The sequence below is a fragment of the Sinohyriopsis cumingii genome, chromosome 4, assembly GCF_028554795.1.
Source record: "Sinohyriopsis cumingii isolate HCF-2022 chromosome 4, ASM2855479v2, whole genome shotgun sequence".
Classification (NCBI taxonomy): Eukaryota; Metazoa; Mollusca; class Bivalvia; order Unionida; family Unionidae; genus Sinohyriopsis; species Sinohyriopsis cumingii.
In genome coordinates, this window is record NC_142964.1 from 90651121 (window position 1) to 90671486 (window position 20366).

At 35.7% G+C, this 20366-nt stretch overlaps 1 protein-coding gene across 1 annotated transcript; it reads left to right on the forward strand.

Annotated features, from left to right (window-relative positions):
- The first annotated feature begins 219 nt into the window (after positions 1–219).
- On the forward strand, positions 220–15221 carry LOC149801655 (chitin synthase chs-2-like). Its single transcript, XM_089955922.1, has 7 exons — positions 220–283; positions 614–719; positions 1437–1593; positions 1929–2084; positions 2682–2817; positions 6022–6222; positions 6910–15221. Exons 1-7 carry the CDS (start codon positions 244–246, stop codon positions 8742–8744), a joined length of 2631 nt encoding a protein of 876 aa, XP_089812048.1. The 5' UTR covers positions 220–243; the 3' UTR covers positions 8745–15221.
- Positions 15222–20366: the final 5145 nt, after the last annotated feature.

Below are 20366 nucleotides of genomic sequence, written 5' to 3' on the forward strand. Positions count from 1 at the left end.
ATGTAAAAGTATTTTAACCCTTTTCTTTAGAGCCGTATATTTTCAAAGGGCACGATTATGCAGGGTTCTCTTTCTGTTTCCATAGTAATCATTGTGGAGTTATGTTCTAGATTCAACTATCTCTTTAGAACGATTTCTGAATCAAATTCGCAATGCTTATATACAATGTCAAAATGACGCATATTAACTTGCCTTCTTTTCAGACTGGATGCCCACATTGCGGCCAGTAAACAGGCCGAAAAAATGTTGGAGACACGTGATCCTGATAGATTTGAAAGTGAAAGTAAGAATAAACATGTATTGTTTTTCTTTGGACACTACGACCGATAGTTTTGAAGAGTAGATGACAATGTGATGAATTGTTGGAAATCATAGTCTATAATAGCTTTATTTTTCCATGCTACGATTATGCCAATCAACAACTGTTCACTTACTATAGTGACACTATTATGCATTACAAAGTACAACTTAATGTCTCATAATATCAGTACATTCGCGATGGATGTAAAAATTTACGTTGACAAATATCATTACTCAATGTTAATGTTTGAATAGAAGAAAAGTATCCAAGGAGTGTTTATGAAAAGGGTATTAAATTAAATTCTCTTTCCAGTTCACATAATTTTTGATGACGCTTTCAAGTACGACGAGAAAGCTGGACAGAAAGTTCTAAACGAGTACGTCATTCAGCTTATTAACTGCGTTGGAGTTGCTGCCACGTAAGTATGACTTTCACAATTAAGCTCATTTACTGCGTCGGAGGTGCTGCCACGCAAGTATGGCTTATAACTTAACCTAAATAATATATAACACTTTTAAAAGATTTGAATAAAACGTTACAAAACATTCTCTACATGTTGCCCACTTTGAACGAATATCGACAGTGCAGTGTAATAAGATTACGTCTTAGCTTGGGTTATGTATAGGACATGTGATTAAATTCCGAGAAGAAATTTTTGTCAACTATCAACTAATGTTTTCGTTTTCATAAGTTGCATTCTAGGTTTTGACAACTTAGAAATTTTAAGTGTGCACTTATCGCCGGCTGTCAGAACTTAATATATAATATAAGTATGGAAAAAGTTAAGACACTTGGTGACATCAGGCTCGAATCTTCTTAGATGGTTCTGATCTGGCTGAAAAAGGTCTCCAACATTTTTGTCTGAAGAAAATGACCTGGTTGTGATTTTCCCTGCCTTGGATGTTTCATGATAAGAGACTTTTACTGAGATGGAGAACAATTTTTTCAGCTATTAGGACCATGATAAAATCTAGTCAAACCCCTAAAGTATCAGGGTACAATTCAATCACAACATTTGTTTTAAACAAATCCACATTTAAGCATTGTTTCAAGTTGGTCGGTTTCTTAAGTATTTTTGTTGATCACAACGCAGTTTAGTATTTATTGCGCCTCTTGAACATATTCTCATTTTTAGGTCCGTGGCCAAAGGTGACATTGAATGGGACAGATACCCCAAGAAGACCTCGACTCCCTACGGGGGAAAGCTCGTTTGGACGATGCCAGGAGGCGTTATGATGGTTGCCCATCTAAAAGACAAGAGCAAGATTCGTCACAGAAAAAGATGGTCTCAGGCAAGTATCGTGTAATCAAGGACTTCCTCCAAACCGGAAATGTTCACTTCCAAAATAGTTCGTGAAAACACGCCTTAACCAAAATTGGTTTAGAGCATGCTTAGGGCGTCTTTACTGGTGAGGTGTTAATAATCCTCAAGTTTACAATGACAGCTAGGACTACACGTTGATATTTAAGAAGCAACTCAGATACCTCCAGCACGGCCTCAGCAATTTAAAACGTGCTCAACGTCCATATTATCGATGAGAAGGTCAGATGTTAATGTCAAGAAGACGAAGACTAAAACATGTAAAGAGTATGAAATGTAGCTAACAAAACTTTGGATTTTTCACAGATCCTGTACATGTATTACCTTCTGGGGTTGACATTTTTCAACGACAAGACAGCAGGGGATCTTCTTGATAAAGCGGAAACGGAAAACAAACGACGGAATAAAATCTGGCCTCATACATCCCTCTTGAATATTCTACCCCATGAAGAAATAGAAAAGGTTCTGCAAACGTATCTGTTCTTTATTTATTATCCCAAACATCTTGAGATCTGAAAATAGTTCAAAGATTCCAAAATAATTTTGAGTATTAAGCATTTACTGGTAGATTAGAAATGCAGCATGGAAATAGCGATAACTTTGGATTTAGTAAACTATAAAGCATTATGAGTGAATTATAATAAAACCTGGAAAACCTATTAATTTCTCAAGACAATTCAAGGGAATCGTTCTTTAGAAAGTGTGCATTTAGATCTATATGTACTTTTGCACATTGTTAAATAAGTGCAAATTATGTAAAAGTCGAACTCCTAGCAAAGATCACTAATATTATTATTATATACAGAAAATAAGAAATTCAGATTTAGAATGATTAAGAATTATTAGTGAAAGTATTCCATTGTTCATAACAAGGGTGATATTTCTGAAATAGTTATTTGGGTCAAAACAAACGTTTAAAATCACCGTAGGATGTGACTATTGTTTATACTAAACCCTTTACATTAAATATTATGTATTTTAATAGTATAGAAGTAAAATATGTCGATACTTTATGTAAACTTTCTTTGCATTGTCTTATAATAATGTCCTCATTTCCAGGCGAGCAACACGTTTATATTAGCACTGGACGGAGATGTTGACTTCCAGCCCGAATCTGTTCTTATGTTAATTGGCCGCATGAAGAAGAACAAAAAAGTTGGAGCAGTGTGTGGACGTATACATCCAATCGGGTCAGGTGTGTTAGCTGATTTTTTTTTTATAACATCCTTCAACAGCTTTCTGGTAATACATATTTATTAAATACATATAAAGTATGATTTCGGAAATTATCGTCATTTAAAGAATTAGAAATGTACAAACAAATCGCGATCACCTTCTACTTAAAGATTAACTGTGGAAAAAGAACCTTTGAAAAGAAAATTTGTAGTGCTTTTTAAAGGACACTACGTATAGATTAAAATTCCGTTTCTCTGTTAAAATTTACTTTAATGAATTTCCTGAAATTCCCCGTTAAAACTAATGATGAATAGAATTCAAATTTACCTCCCTCTAATAAGGCAGGATTCGCTGTTATGTGTGATTAGTTCGATAAAATAGCCTCCAAAATCTCTGCGTATACTAATGCACAATTTATGCATGTGACGTCAACTGTTAAAATGTGCACTTTTGCTGAGTACAAATCCATCCGGAGCACTCCACCGTACATTTTGACATTTAGCGACAGTTTGCAAAAGCCGTATGCAGGCACGAAGTCCAAATGGCTTCAGACTAAGGTTGTGTTATTCCAAGTGGACTTGCAAGTGGTCATAGATAGGATTTGCTCCTTAAATAGCTGTTCGTATCGTTAGAAAGGACACTTCAATCGACAGCTGTTCAAGAGACGCGAGAAATACCGGTAAGAGTCTAAAATGTGTACCGATGTGTTGTGGATACGCCTGTCTGCAAACAATTCATCGATTTTATGACGAGGTGACTTCAAGCCCCAAAAATGTTTATCCGCGTCAACAGAAAATGGGGGTGGGAAGTACGAGCTTATTTATCGACTAATGTTCCTCCTTGAACAAACCGATCAGTCGCCGATATAGAAGCATACTGATTATACGATAATTTTGTGTGATTTGTGTGTGTGCGTGTGTGTGTGATTTGGATTTTTAACGTAACTTTAACAATTTGTCAGTCATATCGCTACGATGTCTGCAGTGTGACAGTTTATAGTGATGTCTAGCACAGGGGCATCATGCCGCAGACATGTCGCATTATGTCCCACCCAGTCACATTATCCTGACACCAGGCTGACCAGTCCTACCATTAACCTCTTAATGCTGAGCGCCAAGCGAGGCAGCTGTCAGTACCATTTTTGTAAGTCTTTGTTATGACTCGGCCGGGTATCGAACACACGCTCTCCCGTATCCGAGGCGGACGCTCTAACCACTATTCCACCGGAGCGGTGACGATAATTTTAAACAATCGTACTGATTTCACGATCGTTTTAAACAAATGTTATGGATTTTGTGCAGTGTAAGTTCACAAATTGTGATGAAAAAACACGACAAATGGCTTCTTTTTATTTTAAATACTTCAATAGTAAAAGACGCGGAAAATAGGGACCTACCTAATTCATTATATCTGACCGGGAAATAAAAACCTACCGATTTGACTAGTAGACTGGAAAAAATGGAACTATCGATTTTACTATATTGAACCGGGAAATGGTACGCAGAGCTTTCCTAGTATGTCATACCGATCCAATCATAAATCACAAAACTTTCCAAATAAATGGGTTTCACATTCGCTTGGAGGAAATGGAAGGGGGGGGGGATATTGAAAAATCGAGTCGTTCATTTTCTTACGGTACAGAAATTTGAATTGCAATCATGTATCTATATTGAACCTTTTGTGGTAAAGATTAATCATGGAGAAACGGCAGCAAATATGAAGTACAACATGGCGGAATCTTGTGATATGAGATAAAAGGGTTATTGCTGAAGAGAACGTGGTCCAACATGTCCAATCTGAAATGCTGCAGTATATTTTCATATATCAGTAATTTTGTATAAAAAGGGTCTGATGTTTCTATTTTCTCCGTGTGGCTTTGTATTAGAATAGTTTGAAACTACGCCAATGTCAGGCCCTGTCTTTGATAGCACAGTGTTTTCGTAATTCTGTGTTTCAATTGTTTGTTTTTTAATCCATCAATTTAGCTGCTTCTAAAGTTTCAAAGAATCAGTGATCATTTCATAACATGTCACAGAATGCCAACATTCTGATCGTTACTTTAGCGAGTTATTTGTCCATGTGATATGCCAGCATTCTGATCGTTACTTTAGCAAGTTATTTGTCCATGTGATACTCTCGTATCAAGGGCAAGTCATACCAGTGCCAACTTTTGACGGTCCCGCACATTACGTAAATCTTCGTTAATAAGACAATACAATTTTATAATAACGACACATTTTGGGTGTTCAAGTATGGAAGATTTAAAGTTAGGTTTAAACAGGAAGTTCTAGTTTTTATCACGTATTGAAATAAAATAAAAAATTTCGTGGATAATAATACAAGAGTTGGTGGTGACGTAAACGTCAGCAGCATATTTAAGCGGTGATGTATTTTGTTGTATTAATATTGATACATAATTTCTGTCTGTTTATAAATTAAGGACAATATTTATAGGAGTAAATTTACCAAAAATCCCCATGTCAATGTCAGGGACACAAACATTGTATTCATGTATGTATATGTGTATTTGTATGTGTGTATGTGTGTGTGTGTGTGTGTGTGTGTGTGTGTGTGTGTGCATATATGTATGTATGTATGTATATAAGCATGTGTGTATGCATGTATATATGTGTGTATGTATGTATATATGTTATGTATATTATGTATATATGTATGTTATGTATATTATGTATATATGTATGTTATGTATGTATGTTATGTATGTATGTGTGTATGTATGTGTGTATGTATGTATGTGTGTATGTATGTGTGTGTATATGTATATATGCGTGTATGTGTATGTATGTGCATGTATTAATGTATGTTTGTATATATTAATGTATTAGTGTATGTATGTGCGTATGTGTATATGAGTGTATATATGTGTATGTATGTATATTTATGTATATGTATGTGTATGTATGTATATATGCATACAAATAAGCGTATATATGCGTATATGTATGTGTGTATGTATGTATACGTGTGTGTATGTGTGTGCATGTGTTTATGTAGGTAGGTATGCGTATGTATAGATATGCAAATGTATAGATGTGTATTTATATGTAGATGTGTACATGTATATGTAAACAGATATGTTTGTATATGTACGTATGAAGATATCTATGTGTGTATGTATGTGTGTATGAATGTATGTATGTATATATGTGTGTATATGTGTGTGTGTATTTTTGTGACTAAATTATACATTAATGTGCTTCAGGTCCTATGGTCTGGTACCAGCAGTTTGAGTATGCAGTAGGCCATTGGCTTCAAAAAGCAGCAGAACATGTGTTTGGGTGTGTCCTATGCTGCCCAGGATGTTTTTCTTTGTTTCGTGCATCAGCCATCATGGACGACAATGTCCTGAATACCTACACAACCAAGCCTACGGAGGCTCGACACTACATCCAGTTTGAACAAGGTAATTGTTTCTTACGATTACTTGGGACAGAAAAAATGCCTATTGATGATTCACACACCAAAACATTTAAATATCGGCTTGAAAGATGTAATGTCTGCTGCTCGACTGTCAAATTGTAAGTAATTTCTTGTTATTTACCAGTAGTGTGACTATATAAATAGTTTTGAGTAAAGTAATTCATACACAAATGTATATATACACGTATTATATACTCTATCTATCTCTCTATCTCTCTATCTGTCTCTCGCTCTATCTATCTATCTCTCTCTCTCTCTCTCTCTATCTCTTTCTCTATCTCTCTCTATTTCTCTATCAGTCTCTCTCTCTCTATATATATATATATATCTCTATCTCTCTCTCTATATTTCTCTTTCAATTTATCTATTTATCTCTCTCTCTCTCTCTCTCTCTCTCTCTCTCTCTCTCTATATATATATATATATATATATATATATATATATATATATATATATATATATATATATATATATATATATAATCTTAGAGAGAGAGAGAGAGAGAGAGCAAATACGAATTTGTTTTAGTGTCACTTGATCACTTGATGTCTAAGTGATGATGGCAAGATATAGTTCGACCTCAACAAATGTTTTGAGCTTCTCTGTACATGTTGGTATCTGTGTGTCGAGGCCAAGGCAGTTAAAATAATCATGCACGTACATATTTTAGGTGAAGATCGTTGGCTGTGCACGCTTCTCCTACAACAAGGCTACAAGATTGACTACGCCGCTGGAGCGGATGCCCTCACCTTTGCCCCAGAGACCTTCAATGAATTTTATGTGCAACGACGTCGCTGGGCTCCCTCAACGATGGCAAATATCATGGATCTTCTATCCAACTGGAGGGTGACCGTACAGATGAACGATAACATCAGCACACCATACATATTCTATCAGTTTGTCTTGATGACCACGAGTCTGTTAGCTCCTGGAACCGTTACTCTAATGATTGCTGGATCCTATCAGGCCGTCCTTGGACTTTCCACAACATACTCCTATCTCCTCTCCGTTATCCCCGTGTTAACATATATTGTTATCTGTATAAAATGTAAAAGTGAAACCCAACTCCAGGTTGCAGCATTTTGCACGTCTTTCTATACCATCGTTATGGTGATAGTGACTGTGGGTACGATTCTGAGTATTGTGAATGAAGAATTTGTATCACCAAATGTGCTTTTCTTAGAAGGAATTGGAATAGTCTTCACCACATCAGCTATATGGCACCCTAAGGAAGCATGGTGCTTGGTACATGGTTTATTGTACTTTTTTACCGTTCCTTCCACTTTCATCTTCTTGACTATTTATTATCTATGCAATCTGCACAATGTTTCTTGGGGTACAAGAGAAGGTCCAAAGGTTCCATCAGTAGCAGAAGCTGTTGAAGAGGTTGCGCAAAAGGAAAAGAAAAAAGGTTTGTGTACCAGGATATTATCTTCTCTTGGAGTCGCCACTTTTCTTCAGGAACTTATGGAATATGTTCGGCAAATGTTGAAAATAGACACAAAAAAGTCAGTCACAAAGTCACCAGAAGTTTTGTCGAGTGGCCACAACCAGAGACAGCCGCGCAGTCCTTGTCAGCAGCCGTCCTTTAGGGCCTGCCCGCAAGTGATAGAAAATCCAACTTATTGGATGGAACAAGCACCTTTAAAAGAGGCAAGGACAGATGATATTGAGAAAACCGAAGTTCAGTTTTGGGACATCGTTATTCGGAAATATTTGTATCCCCTGGACGAAGACAAAAAGCAACAAGAGAAAATCAAACAGGATTTGATATCTCTACGAAATAATGTTGTCTTTGGATTTTTCCTTCTGAATTTTATGTTCTCTGTTGCACTCTTACAACTTCAGCTGAACAAATATCAACTTCGGGCCTTTTACATAGTAGGGAAATACGAACCTGTGTCAGTGTTCTTCTTGTTGACTTTCGCCACTCTATTATTTGTACAGTTCATAGCTATGCTTATCCATCGTTGGGGAACATTTCAGCACCTCATTTCGAGCACAAGACTCGGCTTCTGTAAGTTAAACATTAGCAGAGATGACATGTTTCAAGAAGCCGTAAAGGAATCAAAGAAGCTCCAGAGTTCAGAGCCGGTGCCAGATTACAGCGGCGATACCGATGATGATGATGATTATTCGTTCTATAACAGTGGATCTACCATCGACAGACGTGTGAATCCCTCCCTGAACACTTCAACTGATATAATCGAGGAACAACCAGACTACTTTGATCCTGAAGACAGTGAACATATTTACAGCAATCCACAGCTAATGACTGCTTATGGTCGCAATTTTAAGCAAAATTTTAAGACGCAGAAACGTATGTTCCGAAGACACGAAAGACGCACACGTCTGGCAGCGATGGGTTCACGCAAATTAAGTCAACACGCGCAACAGCACTTTGATTCTCGGAGATATGAACTGTATAATTACACCGTTGGCAGACGAGGTGGTCTGAATAGAGAGAACGGTATGCATAATGTTATCCAACTCCAAAAAGTTTAAGTGGACAAGTGTACAGATATTTCATGTGTGCTGGAGATGGCACATGAAAACAATGACGGATCTAAATTAAGTTTGGACATTGGTAGGACTGAGGTATGCAACTACAAGCATGATCCCCGAGTCAGAAAAAAAGCCGAATGTTAGACTCTTCCAATGGTCAATTGACTTGGCTATTGTTTTGTGATCCTAAGAACTCGAAGACAATTTTAAGCTGTGAAGTGTCAACTGAAGTTATTTTACCCATTGCATACAAGCTATGTATCATAAAAGGCACGGAAAATAATAGCACAATGATAGGACAGTTAACATCGACTGTGTAGACATGAATTTTGTTATGTTTTGGGGACATAGAACCGTTGACAATCGTAAAAATATTTTTTATTCTAAGCATCATTTTCATTTACGACCATACAACTTTGTAGGCCTTGATTTGTTTTAAGCAGTGAATAACAAATTTCCTAGTGGTCGATTCAGATTCGGATATACAATGGACTTTAGTAACGGGGATGATTGGAGACACTTTACTCAGGTCTTAAGTTTTCGACGACAACGACAACAATAGTAATGGTATTTTGTTTAAATCGAATCGCGGCTGAATATCTGATATGCAATAACACTTTAACGAATGAACGAAACGGATGCTGAACGCAAGGTTGCCTACGTACCCGAACATCATCTAATCTAAGACGTAACTAGACGTAACAGTTGTTTCATTTCTATTGCATTTCACACGTGAATGCAAGATGATTTTGTTTGATTGTTGTTGTTGTTGTTCTTTGTACTACGGCTGTAGTATTCAGCTAAAAGTCCGAATCAACATGTCGATAGCGTTCAGTCGTAAGAGATGTTCAAAGTAGTATTATTCAAACGTTTAATAATGTAAACATTTTGTTGTCAATTGCACACGTCGGCAGTGAAATCTAAGAAACGGTGAAAGCAATAAACATTGACTTGTCAATCGCAGATGTCGTGAGTGAAATATAATGAACGGTGTATTCTGTAAGTATTTTTATTATATGCTCATTTTTTCTCCGTTAACTTTACATGTCAGAATCATTCAGTATTTTATGATATTGCACACCTTCATATTACATTCACGTGCATTAAGAAACTTCTTTCTACTGTGAACAAACAATGGACGCAGACGCCAGCACTTTTGATTTGTAAACAAATCATGTACACTCGCGTAATATTCGCTCTATGTTTTGGTTGATTAAATTTGTTTCTGATGAAGTAAAGCAGATGTTTCGTGGACTGCCAAATACCAGCTGCTTTGGCACATTTTGCGTTCACTTTCTTGATACAAGATTTTGGATTTAGGCTAGCTATACAGTAGACGCCAGAAAGGGTCCTTACAAATAACGTACAAGTGACAAGGCATAAACTGTCTTCTTTAGCTGGTAATGAGAATGGCAAAAAATATACTTAGTTTTACATCCTGAATTTCCTCAACAGGTACTTTCTTAGTTCTGCAAATACGAATTATATAAGCCATGTCATAGGTTCTCAATCTTGATTACACATTTCGAAATTGTACTGTAATTTCGAATATAATGCAATTACATCCTCCTTACTGCACTCAAAATGTAATAAGTATTCAATTCCATAGCGTCTTTTTGATAATTGCAATTGAAAGACTTCATATTTTCCCCACATTATGATTTCAAACATTTAGTGACAGAAACAGAAACACATTTGCAGATGTCAACACGCTTCACCCTCGCTTCTTCAATCCTATGTATTTCATGTGGAATTGTCACATATAAATCCAGTCCATAATCGAAATTTCGTATAATCGAAAAAATATACCAAAATCTATGCATTCCAGATCAAATGGAAACGTTGTTGCTATGCACATTCTTTCACAATATGACTCTAAATTTCAATTTTAACTAGACACGTTATTTTTTTTCAAAGGTTTTGTCGAATGCCCGACTGAGTTCAAATTTATCTGGGCGGAGTTATGTGCGCAGTAATAATGTTGTTGTTGTGTAATGATGAATGTGCGCTTGTCTATTTAGTTTGGAATACAGCATACATTCAGTTACTTTGTTTCTTGTAGTGTATTTTGTTAATATAATTAAGCATTAGGTAGAATGAGAAAATGAGCATATAATAAAAAGGTTACTGCATTTGTATGGGAAAATATGAACTCGTTTGGTCGGATGGATATACTGAACTCCCAAGGTCGTGCATTATTTACATCCGAAAAACTCGTTCATATTTTCCCATACAAATGCAGTAACCTATAATTGTGTAGCTTTTATTCAAAGTTAGTTATATTTAATGACTGAAAGCGTTATCGCTTTTATTCAAAATTAGTCGTATTTAATGTCTGAAAGCGTTATTACTTTTATTCAAAATTAGTCGTATTTAATGTCTGAAAGTGTTGTCTTTTTCAAAAATGTCTTTTTTCATAGTCAGTTCAGACTTATATTTGTCATTACAGGTACTTGACTAATCCCATTTTGCATTTTATACATCCCAAAGTTGGAATATTGGAGTTATAAGTGTTCACAATAATAGCAAAATAGCAATAGCAATTTCATATTTCCTTTCATTTTATGCTAGCATTTTTTTGTAAAGAAATACCTGCAGTTAGGGTGGCTTTATTAGCATTTTCATGTATAGGTATAACTGCCTTTCGGGCGGAGGATTTACTAGTAGCTTTTGTTCCTTAAAAGATTGTAAACGGAAACCTAAGACCTTTAGTAACAGGTCTCAATTTATTTTCTTCGCAAATCTGTTCCCAGAGATTTATTTGGGACGATGATCATCTCTCGTCGCTTATTTTTCTATTTTTAAAAAATTTGTCCATGTTAATTGCAAATCGAGATGATTATGAATCCGTTTTTATTGATCTTAAAAATATTAACAGTTTTTCTAGAAAATAATGCTAATATATAGTTTACGCTAAGTCTGCGCTCTTTATTGTGTGATTGTCATCTCAGTAATCATCTCAGAGCGTCCATTCGAAAATTATTGATCGCTAGGGACTTTTACAATAACGGCTGGGACAAAAACTGGATCAAGAGAACAGCGTACTTTGGGTTTAGTAATGACCAGTTCGGTTGAGTACATAGTTTTTCCTTACTAATGTATGACGTTGGCTTTCTTGTTAGATGTTTCTCGTTTTATAAATTCTCAACCCATGGTCAGGCCATGGTTTACGGATACGCGTTACCAAGTCGAATATTGATTAATGGCATCAGATGATCCTGTCAAATGGAGGTTATTTGCATCGTATCGTATTTAGCGTGTTATCCTATATAAGACAAGGAAGGAAAATATAAAATTGCGGAAAGAAAATAAAATTAATAGTGATAAAAGATGCAATTTTCTATGAACGGAAAGTGATAGAAAGGGAGAGACAGAACATAATGTTTTAGAACTCAATGCAGAGAACGAAATGACAGACATTGAAAAATGAGTGTAGGTACATTACTAAACTGTAATTTAGAAAGGAAAGAAAATATCAAACTCTAAAAAGATACAATTGAATCAATGCAAGTTATAGAAAATAGAAAGGAAATAAAACAAACACTGATGTTCTTAACAATTGCTCCAAGAATTATATTTGGAAATACTCCAATGCGGTGTCGTCAGCATATTCAGTTCCATACATCTTGACAGTATATTTTGCAGGTATAAATTCCACAAAACTTGTTCTAACATATAACATAAGCACTGTAATATTTCCAGATAAATTTAAGTCGAACTGTCAGAAATGTTGGCACTTTCAAGTCAGTTGTCTTCAGCAGATGAAATAACGGTCTTTCTCAACATCACAGCACATGTAGAAATGACGACTGTTGGCGATTTTAAAAAGACAAAAGTATGATCAAGTGTGGAGTTTAAAATAATTGGCGACATGTATATTGAAATGTGATGCAACTTAGTAAAAAGGCGGAATCTGGCAAAAAGCTGTATAATGGAAAGATTAACTTGGGTGAAATAAGGAAGCCCAAACATAAAATTAATCTGAAAAAAGGCTGTGATCATACATTATAATCAGCTAAACTATATTCCCTCCGGCGATACTCGTGATGTTGTAGGGTAGGAGACTCGAAGCATATTAGAAGAAAACTCTGGCTCTAAAAAGCTCTCGCATTTCTCTTTCAATCCTGTTTTGACTTCTCCATTCAAAAAATATTTCTAGTATTCAACGAACGCATATAATTTAATACCTGTTTACTCTGGATCACACCTATTGGTGGGCTTCTCTAACAATGTTTACATACTTAAAAACTGATTTTGTCTAAAATATTTCCTGGGCAGTTTTATAATAATCTTGAAAGGAAAATTGATTAACAAGCGGCGAAATAAACTAAAATATTGGCCATTAGGTATGTGTAATCTGATTTTCAAAAACCAATATAGATAGCTGAAATAATTGGTATCGAAGGCCTACATAATCAGTACTTCAGTTCAAATGTTTTCCAAGCCAGGTTCTACATTTGTTAGCCTCCTTCATTTTAACGTATATTTTTATTTGGAATCGTTTACACTTAATCTACGTCAAAATTAGTTGTTAAGCACTTTCTTTTTGTTCAAAACGGTAAATTGTATCTACCGTGCATACTAATGAGTATAGTCCAAGTCATGTAAGTCATTTAAGGGTTCAATCCGGCCATTTTAGTAATTTGTATCAGTTTTAGAATTTGATTACACATACTTATACACGGTAATTTTTCACATTATTTGGACCCTAATGCATCTGTATTCCTTTCGTATGTCATTATTTTCACGCCCCGAGAAATACATACTGCAGAATCAATGTTAAAGTACGTGCCCATTTTTGGACCATGTCAACATAAAGGTGTGATCTAGTACGAACCGGAAATTAAATGAAACAAAAAACTGCGCACTTTGAAAATTAGTGCAATTTTGTTTTAGTATAGACCGATCTCTTGTCCATTTCCGTCATGTCATTCTCTTTCTAGACTTAGAGGAAAATTCGAGGACGTTCAGATTGATCATAGACCTGATGTCCCGTTATCCTGATCTAGTTTGTAACCTGGCCACCAATGTAAAAGTAAAGAGAGATTAATAATTTTCGTCTGAGCGTTTATTTCAATGACATCTAAGGTGCCGAACATTCAATAATCTGCACTGAATATACTTCAGTTAAACTAGATTAGTACTAAATTTTAAAACAATTCATATTTAAATGTAATCTTAAGAAATGCGATTACATAAACACACTGACATAATTTCGTCGCGGTTATCTTGACCAGTTGTGGTTAAATGCCACCATACATCATTAAAAATCTTTTTAGAGAAAACGAAACCTGAATGTCCCTGATCTATCTTTAGCTAACCCTAGTTCGTGAGGTCCTCAATAATATGGTATTATTTATCTGGAGTTATCTTAGTCATTTGTCAAAACATTGATATCATTGCAAAGTTTTACACATTCAAAATACGTGTTTTCTAATTTATAAATTTATATATTCAGAAGATTCATTTTCTCAAAATTTATGTTATAGTTTTTGCATAATCTTCTTGTACAGCATGATTAATTAAACTTTCCCAGATTATATATAACTTCTCCAGACTGTCAGAGTTCATTTTGTTGTATTCCTGCCAAAATTTAATGTATACCTCTATATTTTCAAGCCATGATTGAGAATGTTTGCGCGTGAGGTTTCGTTTGGTGTTACTTTTATCAGCTTTAATGTAATATGGGTGTCTGACAGCATTAATTTTATGTAGAAATGTTGTTGCTTAAGGTCCCAGTGAATCACACTATATTAAAGGTATGTCACCATTTTGTTGTTCAAGTGCTCAGTGCAAGTGTACTCTGCTGCTGTTTTCGTGATATGTACAATTCAGTATGTTTTGTTGATATGTGCAATTGAGAAGTGATTTTGTTTTGAATAGTTGTTTGTTATCAATACTATTATAGTTAAGTGTATAAGTAGATGAAATTGGAAGAAATCGAATATTTTGTTACATGTAACAATACTTCAGCATATTTTGTTACGTGTAGCAATATTTCAACATATTTTTATGTATAGCAATTCGTCAACGCTTTGTTACTTATAGCAATACTTGAACGTGTTTTGTTACGTGTAGCAATACATTTTTCAAAATGTTTTATGTTAAACCCAATTTCTTAATCTGAATATTAAAATGTTTGTGCTGTTTTGTTGTATGCAAGTAAAATGTTTTGTTATTGACATTTTGATACGTTATCTTATATTCAATACTTTTCATTATAATATTTATAAATTGTGATTATTTTCAATATCTTTCATTACAATATTTATAAATTGTATTTTTTTTAATGTGCAACTTGTATTATGAAATTTTGAATTTATTGAGTCATTATAAAAATAGCTGAATATGTTTTGTATGCTTAAATATTTGTCTTTACAATTAGCATGTGATCTTAGTTATAAATGCTTTCGCCCATTCATTATTGTTATAATTATTATTGCGGGTATGTATAAATAAAATTAGGAATTTGCCAGATTCCTGTTTTATTGTGCACTTTGATAGTTAGAACATGCTTTCCATTTTTGTTAATACTATATTGTTCAAACTCGTGTGCTCTTTATTTTCAAAATGACAGGTTTGCTTTGTTCATGAAATTCATCCGTGACGCGTGTTTCGAATTGTTTCTTTACTGTTAAAATTGTTTATACATGGAGTTCTTATTTGCTTAATGTATTTTCATGTCTGTTCTTCAGTCAAATCTTACAATAGAACAAGTAGTTGCATCAGAACCCAACGACGTGTACGTACGGTAATGGAAAACACGTGGTAACATTAAAGTTCCTTCTCGTACGGCAGAAACGGAGTAAGTGCAACCAGTCTACATCTTTGGCTGAGTAAGATGCGGACATTAAATTTTATTTTAAAAAATGTAGTCGTCAGACCAAAGTTTTCCGGATCACGAAATGAAATGTGTATTGTGGAAAATATTTAAAAGGGAAAAAAAAATCCTTTTAGCACTTTTTAAGAATAATAGCATGACTGGATATGCCTTTTTACATTAACGGATATTTTATTCCAAACATTTAACCACCTTTTACATGACAGTTCGGTTGATTTATCGTAAGCTTGTGTGAAAGATACATTAGGGGGAGTTCAAAGAAACACTGAAGATGACTGAAAGATATATTGAGAGAATTCACAGAAATGATTTAAAAGATATATTGGGAAACTTTACGGAGCTGATGGAAAAATATATTGGGGAGATTCAGAGTTGAAACAAAGATGTAATTCTTGCATATTCAAGAAATTGTCACTCGTGTCTAAATATGTACATTTTCCAATGCATGTTACCCGATTCTAATTCGAGATTTTTCTGGACCCTACACTTTCATGTAATAGTACTTTGATTTTATTTGACTTGGGTCAAACCTTTAATTCTGATGTTGTTTGGCTTGACTTCGCTTGCGAAGATTTAGGAAGGGGGATGTCTACGTCTATTGTACGCGCGCTGGTGGCTGACGATCCCACATACGTGACAGGCACGTGCGTCCACAGATGCTGCAGGGGAATATCTGGGTTGTGGTGGGTGCTGCCGATGGTTCCCGTTTTTTTCTTCGCCATCGTTTTTTTCCAAGCTGGCCTGAGTGTTTTGTTCAAAAGTGGTAGTGGCCCGGTGAACTGTACGTCGCCAGCTTTCACGGTCAGCAGCTTGTGATGCCCATCGGTGGTGATCGATGCCACAGGTGGTCTTTATCAAGGAGTCTTTATATCTCTTTCGACTTGCCCTTCTATCAGGTAGTCACTGGACAGCTCGCCATACAATGCAATATTTGGCAGTCGATGCTCCTCCATCATGTACACGTGCCCTGCCCAGCGTAGCTGCATCTTCACGAGCGTCTCTGCTTGTTTGAGTACTGCAGTGTTGGTGACGAAGTCACTTCAGTGGATGTTGAAGCGTTCAAGGAGGCGGAGGTGGCGGTTGTAGGTGACCCAAGATTCGGCGCCATATAGAAGGGTGGTCAGTACGACAGCCGTGTAGACTCTGGCATCAGAGGATATCACACAGCCCAGATAAGTAAACTGGTGGACTACATTCAGCTCTGTCTGGTCAATGAAGATGATTGGCGGCCGGTACTCTTCCTTCGGAGCAGTCTGGTGAAGTACCTCAGTTTTCTTTGGCTGACCTCAAATCCAAGGAGCTGGCAAGCTTCTGCAAAGCAAGATGTTACGCACTGTAAGGCGGCTTCCGTGTGGGCAACAAGGGCGTCGTCGTCTGCAGAGAGAAGTTCTCTAATCAGTTTTTCCAAGGTCTTGGTGTGGGCATGAAGTCGCCTTAAGTTGAGGAGGTTGCCATCAGTACGAAATCGGATATAGATGCCATCTTCGTCATGAAGGTCTTCTGTTGCTTTTTGATGCATCATGCCGATAATTGTTAAAATTAAAATTTTGAAGAAAAAGGGGATGATGGCAATAGAATGCAAAATTCGTGTTTTTTATTTAAAAAAGAAAGTTTCATTTTCAACCGTTTGTCTTTTCTTACTTAGCTATTAGAAACATAGCCTCCATGTCTTCACCCGTTCCATCTTCGTTATCCAAGGTTCGATATCGATAACACTATCTACATCTTGGTGCATCGAACAGATATTTCTGTGCTTAGGGTCTGTGAATTTCATTGGATGCGGCAAGCCAAGTCTTTCAATCAATTTAAGTTGTTCAAATTTGATCGAGACAAGGGGAGCACCCAGCTTGAATGGACTGACACTTAAGAAATTATCCAGCCCGGTCCGTGTTTGCAAAATTACCTTTCACTCAGATACACCTGCAAAAGCTTCCCTCTGAAACATTTTCATATTTTCGATGCTAAACTTCCAAAATATCTTTTTAACGTTAATTGCCCCCATCGTTTTCGGCGGATGTACAGTGCCTCACGCTATTGGTTAGTTGGCATTATATACTATGGGAGGCAGCTCAATAAATCGAATAGATGTCGCTAGGACAAAGCATCATTATATCTGTTCGATCCGCCTACTTGTAGATAGGGTCATCATATCGGAACCTTGAAGATGCCCACCTTCACTGACGTTCACGTTAAATACAAACGGTCGAATGCACACACCACTCTTGATCCCATTACCTCTTTTATTGTCCCCCTGTTAATTCTGTATCGCCTACCTGTGAGGTTTCTGTCCACTAAAGCCGTTCTCTTCTGTCTGTCTGTCTGTCTGTCTGTCTCTCTCTCTCTCTCTCTCTCTCTCTCTCTCTCTCTGATGTAGAACTATGTACGCCAATTTTTAATACAGGACATGGCCCAATAGTTGACTTCTTTAGTCTAGTGGTTTCAACTGAAGGGTTGTGAATGATTTTTTTTTTTCTTCAAAGATGTGATAAACATATTTGACAGTGATAATGAGGAAAATAAAATGTCCAGAACAAAAGTAGACTTTTATGTCCTCAGTTGTGTAACGAACGCAAGTTTAAGTAAAGTTTCACGCGTGCCACATCCACTATGGCGCGCAACTGCTCATTGCTTGTAACTCCTTGTGCTCCTCTCATATTTGAGACTCGCAATTAGAGATTTTCAAAGTATTTAATATTCTCTGCATTATGGTTAAGAAAGAAGTTACATTGTGAAAGAATTGTTTCATAGGCTTTAAGTTTGCAACGAATGCTCGACGTGACACACCAATTGTATTTATAAATATTTGTCATTCAAACAAGTGAATATAATTATTGTCAGTTATACAGTAATTGTTGTGTTATGCTATTAGTGTAACTCAGTCATTACTATCATAAAAATGACGTGTTGATGATCATGAGTGGTCAAATATTGATCTAACAGCTAACTGGTAGGAAACATTTGTGTGTAATCACACATCTTTATTGTACCCGAACTTTACAATAATAAGACGGCAAATGCATACATACATATATACATGCATGCATGCACGCACGCACGAACACACACACACACATAGACACACACACATACATGCATGCACGCACGCAGACAGACAGACAGACAGACATACATACATGCATGCATGCTTAGACATACATACATACATACATACACATACATACATATGCATACATATACATATATATATACATACATATATATACATACATACATACATACATATACATACATATACATACACATACATACATACATAATTACATACATACATATACATACATACATATACATACATATACATACATACATATGCATACATACATATACATATATATACATATATGCATATATACATAGACATACATACATACATATACATAGACATACATACATATACATACATACATATACATACATATACATACACATACATACATACATTTACATACATACATTTACATACATTTACATACATACATACATATACATACATATACATATATACATATACATGCATATAAATACATATACATACATACATACATACATACACACATACATACACACATACACAGATACATACATGCACACATACACACACATACACACACATACACACATACACACACATACACACATACACAATACATACATACATACACACACATACATACACACACATACATACACACATACATACATACATACACATACGTACACACATACATACATACACACATACATACATACATACACACACATACATACACACATACATACTTTGCTTTTCCTATTTTTTGCGGTCAAGCATTCAATCTCGTGTAGTCATCTGAAAGATCAATACGCCCAAAGATGTTTTAATTGGGTTTTATGTGGTGCTTTTATGATCTCGTTCGGTTGAAAACCGAACTCAAAGCAAAACAAAAACATTATGCCATACCTGTAATTGTGCATATCAGATTTAAAGAAGCAACTTAATAAAATAGCAAGCAAAACAGAAAACAAAACAAGCCATAACAACACATATTAATAAAATATAGTCCAACAATAATGACCTGTCCGTTTGAGATGTTAGTTGCATGATTATAAGAATTATGTCCACCTGAAAAGTACATATATCATTGCACACATGTCGATCCAGCTGCAAAGTACATATATCCTTGCACACATGTCGATCCAGCTGAAAAGAACGTGTACCCTGATCTGGTGTCACATAATGCGCTGGTAGAACACGATCTACGTCAGAGGTTCTCAAAATATCTTACACTGACTAGTGATTAATCGTGGTCTGCGATCTCTTTCAAGTCGTCCTGGGTACGGATGCGGAACAATCGAAAACCTTAACTTTCGTATTAAAAGCGAAAACAGAATCAGTCATCACATTCGAAAGGAACGACTACTGATATTAAAATGAGCTGTGTGCTTTTATTTGCAGATCAACATTTTTTTAAATTCCAATTTGCAGCGCTTTTATGTAAATAGCTTTACAGTAGTATCCAGACGATGCATTCAACGCTAGGAAAAACCATTAGGTGGTCCATCAAAAGCCATCGGGTTAGTTCAAGTTGTCCTCGAGGATAAACGTTTGAGAGCCACTGGAATATATTATTTATTGATTACTATAGACAGATTGAGACAGCAGATTTTGGTCTGTTTAGTTAAGCTTGTGTTCATGCATGATGTGAAGAAAAGAATTCTATCAAATCATGGTCACTATATGAATACACTGCAATACCTGATTGCATGGAGGACTATGCCCT